The 9381-nt window shown below is 45.9% G+C and overlaps 1 protein-coding gene across 3 annotated transcripts in view; it reads left to right on the top strand.

Moving 5' to 3' along the window:
- The window catches only part of atad2b (ATPase family AAA domain containing 2B), a 136208-nt gene that overhangs the window by 41964 nt on the left and 84863 nt on the right, over nucleotides 1-9381 (top strand). For all 3 annotated transcript variants that reach the window (XM_071412969.1, XM_071412968.1, XM_071412970.1), the window contains exons 21-24: nucleotides 588-784; nucleotides 1028-1187; nucleotides 7872-7994; nucleotides 9252-9380. In XM_071412969.1, the coding sequence (XP_071269070.1) occupies nucleotides 588-784; nucleotides 1028-1187; nucleotides 7872-7994; nucleotides 9252-9380 (609 nt within the window). The remainder of the gene's footprint in view (nucleotides 1-587; nucleotides 785-1027; nucleotides 1188-7871; nucleotides 7995-9251; nucleotide 9381) is intronic.

Here is a 9381-nt window from a genome sequence, read left to right as displayed (position 1 = left end):
ACGTGTGTGTGAGGTCCCCACTCTGTCCTCTCCGGGTGTTCCCCCTGAATAAAACAGCAGCCCTACTTCCATCAGGGGCTGCTTGTAGAGGTGTGAAGGAGGCTGGGGAGAAGCAAGGGGGAGAAAGGGAGCCCGCTATAAACCCAGCACTATTACCCATAATTACATTCACAGTTGATCGTTAGTAAGCAGGACGGAAGATGATGCTAAAGTGAAGCAAGACTATCACTGAGGCGAGAGGGTGAGGCAGGGTAGAATTTTCAGTTTCAGAAGGTAAGAAAATGGAACTGCCATATTGTTGTCCAATCCTTCTCCTTTTTCCACTCTTCCTTCCCAATCATTTCACATCTACAGGGGTTAGAGGTTGATTTGGAGTTCATCACATATATCACTCTGTGGGCCAGAGACTTGGGGGTTCAGGGTTTTTGCTGATGGGTTGATGATGATGTGTTTAGAAAGAAATCAATGCTGCGTTTCCCCCTCGCCTGTGTGTCTCACCTCAGCTTTCCCCCATGGATCAGCTGAGAGTAGAAGATCTGAAGGGGGACCCACTCTCTAACACACACCACTCCCCCCTCCCCCTCTAGCGCTGCAGTGCGAGGAGGTGCTACCGGTAGCGGAAACCCTGGACGCCAGGGTTCTCTCCCCCGAGGAGCAGCGTCGTCTGGCTGACCAGGAGGAGAACACTCTGAGAGAGCTGCGTCTGTTCCTCAGGGACGTCACCAGGCGCCTTGCCGTAGACAAACGCTTCAACATCTTCAGCAAACCTGTCGACATCGAGGAGGTGGGCAACAACACATAGATGGCTTGTTGTAGATATGGTAGTATACCTCAGTAGATAGTAATAGAATGATGGGCATGTGCCACCCTAGGAAAGTTGCATCGTGAATTGAGTCCTTTCGCCTCTCTCACCTCTGTCTCCATTTGAGTGTTGCACTGATTGTAGTGAATTGACACTGAACCGATTTCTCTTTTGATTTAAATGGAGTCAATAGCACCAGTTTAAATTGACTGTGACTCCTTTTAGGTGTCAGACTACCTGGAGGTGATCCGTCAGCCCATGGATCTGTCTACTGTCATGACAAAGATAGACACCCATAAATACCTGACGGCTAATGACTTCCTGGTGGACATAGACCTGATCTGCAGCAATGCCCTGGAGTACAACCCTGACAAGGACCCCTCAGGTACACATGGAGGGATTAAAGTTTTGGTTATGCCCTACTGGCACCCTATTCCCTTCATAGTGTACTACTTTTGACCAGGGCCCTATAGGCTCTGGTCAAAAGTAATGCACTATGAAGGGAATAAGGTGCTGTTTGGGACCCAGATTGTTTACATATATAGCTCATCTGGTGCACCTCTCGGGACTAACAGAATGTAGGCTACTGGTAATGTTACCAGCAACATAAGTCAGTAGTAACATTATAGTTATGGAGACATCCACATTTGGGAACGTGACTAGCTTGTAGATTCAGGGATGTGACTAGCTTGTTGATTCAGGTATGTGCCTAGCTTGTTGATCCAGGTATGTGCCTAGCTTGTTGATCCAGGTACGTGACTAGCTTGTAGATTCAGGGATGTGCCTAGCTTGTTGATCCAGGTATGTGCCTAGCTTGTTGATCCAGGTATGTGCCTAGCTTGTTGATCCAGGTATGTGCCTAGCTTGTTGATCCAGGTATGTGCCTAGCTTGTTGATCCAGGTACGTGACTAGCTTGTTGATCCAGGTACGTGACTAGCTTGTTGATCCAGGTACGTGACTAGCTTGTAGATCCAGGTACGTGACTAGCTTGTAGATCCAGGTACGTGACTAGCTTGTAGATCCAGGGATGTGACTAGCTTGTAGATCCAGGGATGTGACTAGCTTGTAGATCCAGGGATGTGACTAGCTTGTAGATCCAGGGTTGTGACTAGCTTGTAGATCCAGGGATGTGACTAGCTTGTAGATCCAGGGATGTGACTAGCTTGTAGATCCAGGGATGTGACTAGCTTGTAGATCCAGGGATGTGACTAGCTTGTAGATCCAGGGATGTGACTAGCTTGTAGATCCAGGGATGTGACTAGCTTGTAGATCCAGGGATGTGACTAGCTTGTAGATCCAGGGATGTGACTAGCTTGTAGATCCAGGGATGTGACTAGCTTGTAGATCCAGGGATGTGACTAGCTTGTAGATCCAGGGATGTGACTAGCTTGTAGATCCAGGGATGTGACTAGCTTGTAGATCCAACCAGGGATGTGACTAGCTTGTAGATCCAACCAGGGATGTGACTAGCTTGTAGATCCAACCAGGGATGTGACTAGCTTGTAGATCCAACCAGGGATGTGACTAGCTTGTAGATCCAACCAGGGATGTGACTAGCTTGTAGATCCAACCAGGGATGTGACTAGCTTGTAGATCCAACCAGGGATGTGACTAGCTTGTAGATCCAACCAGGGATGTGACTAGCTTGTAGATCCAACCAGGGATGTGACTAGCTTGTAGATCCAACCAGGGATGTGACTAGCTTGTAGATCCAACCAGGGATGTGACTAGCTTGTAGATCCAACCAGGGATGTGACTAGCTTGTAGATCCAACCAGGGATGTGACTAGCTTGTAGAGCCAACCAGGGATGTGACTAGCTTGTAGAGCCAACCAGGGATGTGACTAGCTTGTAGATCCAGGGATGTGACTAGCTTGTAGATCCAACCAGGGATGTGACTAGCTTGTAGATCCAACCAGGGATGTGACTAGCTTGTAGATCCAACCAAGTATGTGACTAGCTTGTAGATCCAACCAAGTATGTGACTAGCTTGTCAGTCTTGAGTGATTCGGTGTCAGTTTCTCAGACTTACATTATTAGTACGCTGCAGCTATGCAACATAGTGGCATGCAAGGCTTATCTAGTGAAGACTAGCTCTGTCTTGTCTCTAACCAACCTAAACATTGTTTAGTTAGTCACACACCAGCAATTATCAGTACTATATTCTGCTGCCATTTCCATTCACTTAACACTTTACCCATGTATGATGACACAGGAGAATTGAAATCCAAGCTATTCATCTGATACACTTGACTGTGACAAAAGTAATTAGATGTAGTAGATATGAGTCTTATTCATTATGATTTATGAAAGTGCTCCAAGGCAGTGACAACTTGGAATTGGTTTTCTTTCGTCACTCAACTTGAAATCATATGCACAGTGAGACAGAACCCCCTAAAACTATCATCTCCCCAGCTTAATATCTCTGCTGTTTCTCTCTGCAAAGCTGCATCTGCATGAAAAATGCTTCATTTCTCAGTGGCCCATTTCAATCCATTTTTATCTCAACCTCTTCCTCTGCACCACTGTTTCTGCCAGTGTAGCCAGATAAAAGGAAAAAGCACTTCACACACACTACACTACTACCCACACACCCTGAGAAGCAGGGGCCATGTGCACACAGTCTCAAAATCCCACACTCCCACGCAGTTGAAGACTTGCGAAAAAAGTATTGTCAAATCAATTAGAATAGCATACATTATTTAAACACGCAGGCTGTGTTGGTGCTTAGGTGAAAGTAAAAGTTGTATGTATGGATTCAGGCTTATGAATAATTCCCAAGCTGTGGGAAAATCTGAAGTTCCCTCTGTCTGTCACAATGGAATAACTATGCTGTGGCAATAATTGATAGCGATGGAAGCCTAGAGACTTAGCACCTGACAACCAACCAATCCAAAGGAATCTCCCTGGGATACTGTAAATCTGTGCGCCCACTAAACCAAAGAAGGTCATTTCTAACGGCTTGCTTCTCAGTTAAATGTAGATTTACTCGCACGTACGCGCGCGCACACACACGGCAGGTAGCCAAGTGGTTAGAGCGTTGTGCCAGTAACCGAAAGGCAGGTGGAGAGCCCCGGTCATTTGTTTAAATGCAGTGGTCACAAAGGATGCACTAAAGGGGGAAAATTCAATTAAGGAGTTTTAATAAATAAGCCCAGTACTAGACTCCATCCTCTAGTGTCCCTGGGAATAGAGTCCAGCCCAGTGCAATCACAGTGGTCATTTTGGTATTTTCTCAGACTTGCTGGCTTTTTGAAACACACCTATATACACTACATCACCAAAGTATGTGGACACCCTTTTCAAATGAATGGATTTGGCCATTTCAGCCACACCCGTTTATAAAATTTTGCAGACAGCCATGCAATCTCTATAGACAAACATTGGCAGAATGAATCAGTTTGTCACATTTCTGCCCTGCTAGAGCTGCCCTGGTCAACTGTAAGTGCTGTTATTGTGAAGTGGAAATGTCTAGGAGCAACAACGGCTCAACCGCGGTATGCCACACAAGTTTAGCTAACGGGATCGCCAAGTACTGAAGTTCCTAAAAATTGTCTGTCACCATTACAGGGTCTGTAGTGACGCCTCTAGCACTGAGATACAGTGCCTTAGACCGCTGCGCCACTCTGGAGCTCAATCTTAACGCTACAACATACAATGACATTCTAGAGTTCTGTGCTTCCAACTTTGTGGCAACTGTTTGGGAAAGGCCCTTTCCTGTTTCACCATGACAGTGCCCCCGTGCACAAACCGCGGTCCATACAGAAATGGTTTGTCGATGGTGTGGAAGAACTTGACTGTCCTGCACAGAGCCCTGACCTCAACTCCATCAAACACCTTTTGGAAGACTTGCAATGCCGACCTCACTAATGCTCTCGTGGCTGAATGGAATGTGGTTACCATAAATGGAACAATTTGTTAGTTTGATGGTTCTATCAGTCCATTGTCCCATTAACAAGCATCCATATTAGCAAACCTATTTAATTTTACTTCATATTTCTCTAGTATAAGCTACTTATTGTAATGAACGATATCAGCCAAATGCCTGCGAACGGTGGTGTCAGTTCAGCTAAACATAGGGTATGACATTGTCACGCAATATTAGGTTTAAAGGGCTGTGGAACAACATATACAATGCCAACCACTACTAAACCTCATCATAAATTGACTAATTTACTTGTGGAACAGAACTTACACTGGAACGTGAAATAGATGCATAATACACGCTATCAAGTCACAACGGGGCCAACTTCAAATACAGACATCCATAGGTGCCACATGAGTTTCAACTTCGGGGAAGCAATTTTTTCACCTTAAAATTGCACCTTTTTATAATAAAGGATTGCATGCCTCTATCATCACATTTGCAGACTAATTTAAGATGGGCTACTATTTCTAATGTCATGAGTAGATTGCATAGTCATAATTTAGGCTAATATATCTCAATCACTGTTAGCAAAACACAGTTCTGAACAATGCATGCCTGAGCACATAGTGACATAGAGGAGGCCTAATCTGAGATGTTTCTTCTTTCTTTGCATGGGAAAAATGTGGTCTTTTATGAAGACACTGACACATGTAAAATGACCTTGTCTTGAATGCAACCATCTAATCTAGACTTATGAAAATGGGAGACGCAAATATGACGTCCATCTAGCCTGTAGGAGGAAGTTATTGTCCCCCCAAAAAAACTTTCCAGTGATACTGATCCAATGATAAAGGCAGTGAATATGTGCACTCACTGGTCCGCTGGTGCCAATAAGTTACGCTGCTGTTTCCGCTGGTCCCAATAAGATGCACTGCGGTTTCGGCTGGTGCCAATAAGATATGGTGCGGTTTCGGCTGGTGCCAATAAGATATGGTGCGGTTTCCGCTGGTCCCAATAAGATGCGCTGCGGTTTCGGCTGGTGCCAATAAGATATGGTGCGGTTTCGGCTGGTGCCAATAAGATGCGGTGCGGTTTCCGCTGGTCCCAATAAGATGCGCTGCGGTTTCGGCTGGTGCCAATAAGATATGGTGCGGTTTCGGCTGGTGCCAATAAGATATGGTGCGGTTTCGGCTGGTGCCAATAAGATATGGTGCGGTTTCGGCTGGTGCCAATAAGATATGGTGCGGTTTCGGCTGGTGCCAATAAGATATGGTGCGGTTTCGGCTGGTGCCAATAAGATATGGTGCGGTTTCGGCTGGTGCCAATAAGATATGGTGCGGTTTCGGCTGGTGCCAATAAGATACGGTGCGGTTTCGGCTGGTGCCAATAAGATACGGTGCGGTTTCGGCTGGTGCCAATAAGATACGGTGCGGTTTCGGCTGGTGCCAATAAGATATGGTGCGGTTTCGGCTGGTGCCAATAAGATATGGTGCGGTTTCGGCTGGTGCCAATAAGATACGGTGCGGTTTCGGCTGGTGCCAATAAGATACGGTGCGGTTTCGGCTGGTGCCAATAAGATACGGTGCGGTTTCGGCTGGTGCCAATAAGATACGGTGCTACGGGTTTCCTACGATTTATGTTCAGAAATATTGCGATTAGGCTTAACTGCTTTACACTAACCGCTGCAACTCAACAATCAGCTATTTGCCATGCGCGCTAATGAAATTGCACGCGTGTAACAATCCACAGTAAAAAAATATATAAATAGGCACAAGTAATTTATATAGCTAACTTTGCAAATGTACTTTAGGGGAAGCTTATCTTCCCCTAGCCTATTGGTGCATAAAACAGCTGGCCACGAGGCTTACAAGGCAGAGTTCAAATGCCAATATCAAATTCAAAGCAATCGGTGCACTGCCTAATTGTCTGACCAGCAAAGCAAACTGTCTGACTCCTCATGGTCCTAAAGCCAATACGTTAACAGCCGTTGAATTTGATCGGGTTGGTAATGATGTTAGTCAACTTTTTTGTAGCCTACTTTGACATTTTTTGGTCTTGAGCTAGGGTATGGTGACTGCAACTCTGCCTTACCCAACTGATGCCCCTGCCTCGTATGGTCGATAATTGGTTGGTTTATCGTCCCTCTTCTACTTCCCCTCTTTCTGTTCTCATCTTTTTCCTCCTCTCCCTCTGTTTGTAGTAAAAGCTGAGGCTGTCCTCTGCAGTCTTGCAGGAATGTCTTTTCCCCCTGCGTTTCTCTCACTTCATTATGTTAGAAAACCAAATCTATCCGCTCTACACTGTCAAACCCGCTCCACTTCTAGAAGAAAACGCCCAAACATCGTCAAACTCACATCCAACAAACTCTGTCTACACAGCACCCGGGAGGTGGCGGAATGTCCTTGTCAGTTCTCGACAGAAGTGACAGGGTTCGATAATGGAACAGACTTCCACTCAACACTCACCCTGCACCCTGTCACCTCACACTCTGACAGACGAATAGTACCGACACACACACATACACACCGCTGCAATTAGGCCGTCTTTTAATTAGTGGTTAGAAGCTGTCAGATGGTGACCTCTGGACCTCTGTCTGTACCTGTTGGCTGGGTGGCATAATGAGAGCAGGACATCTGTTTACACACACGTGGACACACACGAGTGCAAACACTCTACGTCTCATCTTCTTTGCTGCTCATATTATTTTTCCCTCAGACAGCTGCCTTTTAGGATAAAACCAGATTTGATGATGTTAGAGGGAAGGCGTGTGCCGGTCTGTGTGCCGGTCTCTGTCTGTGTTTAGATATTCAATATGTGTGTCTTTGTGAGAAGGGAGGATGAGATTGACTGTATTCCTGAGGCTTGTCTCCTAAGTCACCACCAAAGGCAGCTCTTTTGTCTTCATCCAAACAGTGAGAGAACAGTATAATAATCCCTTGTGCCCAGTGTTGGGGGCCAGACAGCAACACAGCCAGCAGTTTGTGTTGTGTCCAGCAGAGGGTGGGTTGTGAGAGGCAAGTCTAGTGAGGGTCAGAGGCAGGGAGATGATGTAATAAATTATATGATGATGATGATAATAATAATAAGAGCTGTCATATGACTCTTCAGGGCGAAGTCATTTAAACTGTTGCTATAATGTTTCTACAATGCCAACACAGAATTGTGTTTGTGTGTTCATGTCAGTCTGTTCTCTGCCTCCAGATAAGATCATCCGCCACAGAGCATGTAGTCTAAAAGACACGGCCCACGCCATGCTGGCCTCAGAGCTCGACCCTGAGTTCCACCGCGTTTGTGAGGACATCAAGGAGTCACGCAGAAAGAGGGGTGAGGAACACACACACACACACACACACACACACACACACACACACACACACACACAGAGAGGGAGTGGTGTTATAGTCTAAGGTGCTGTACTATGTTTATTTAATTTAACCTTTGTTTAACTAGGCAAGTCAGTTAAGAACAAATTCTTATTTACAATGACGGCCTACCCCGGCCAAACCCACCCCTATCCTGGACGGTGCTTGGTCCATTGTGCACCGCCCTATGGGCATATGTAGTAGCTCATGATGTTCCACTAGTCAACAGTGTGTTCACTGCTCCAGGGTGATTGGCGATTACATAACTAGTCTCTAATGGGATCCAATCATTTATTCATATGTAAAGTCACAGAGAGACTGTCATGCACAAACAAACTAATTAGTGTACATGTACAAGGAGGATAGAGGGACAGTATTAGTAGTCATAGGTAATTGGTTATACAACATGTACATATGCTGCTTGATTCTACACACACAACCACACACACGCTCACTCACATGCAATCACACACGCTCAACCACGTACAATCACACACACACACACAGGATTATGTGAAAATCTACACACACTGCACATAGTGTGCATAACTGAGGCAAGCCCCTCCTGTGATGGTGCTGGAATGGGGGGTGAAGGGGAAGGGAGGACGGGTTGTGTGTAGGGCGATACACTCTTACCACATAAGAGATTTTCCAACCTTTTCATCTTAACCATTAAGGCTAAAAGTCTCCTTTCTCAGAAAGACAGAACACACACACACAGCCTCCCCCACAAATGAATATTTTAGGAGCAGAAGTTAGCTGTCTGACAGGGAATTCAGCAGTGAGACATGCTGAAGGTATCAGTTTGTGCTGTTGGATCGCCTGGTGTTGGGTTGCGTCAGCTAAACCTCATCTGGGATTATATTGCTCTGACCTGGAGTCGGGGAAGTGTGTAAGTGCAGGTGTGTGTGTGTGCTAAGTATCAGTGTGTTAGAATGGAAATGTCTGCTCCCTGACGTTGGTTTGATACCTCACATTTATTCCTCTTATTCACAGACAGCCTGACACACAGGGACATTTTAGAGGCACTCTGACGCACACACACACAAACGCACGAGTTTGCACAGACCAAAGTACATGAAGTTGTCCACTGGATTCTAGTTATTTGGATTCATCAATCGATGAATGCTGTTTTGTCTCAGTGTCTGTCTGTACACTTACATCCCCTTCAGTGTGTGTGTGTGTGTGTGTGTTAATTGATCCTGTGTGTTATCTGCAGACCTCCAGACTCCGGCCTTGCCGCCTGTCTCCCCGGCTGCCGTGGTAACCACCAGGAAGCCGGCTGTAGAGGAGAATGCTGGAAACAGCACTCAGGGACAGACCATCAACAAGCAGCACTGCAGCAGCAG

Source organism: Salvelinus alpinus, chromosome 8, assembly GCF_045679555.1.
Source record: "Salvelinus alpinus chromosome 8, SLU_Salpinus.1, whole genome shotgun sequence".
Taxonomy (NCBI): Eukaryota; Metazoa; Chordata; class Actinopteri; order Salmoniformes; family Salmonidae; genus Salvelinus; species Salvelinus alpinus.
The sequence above is the reverse complement of the archived record's forward strand: the minus strand, read 5'-3'. Positions and strand labels throughout refer to the sequence as shown.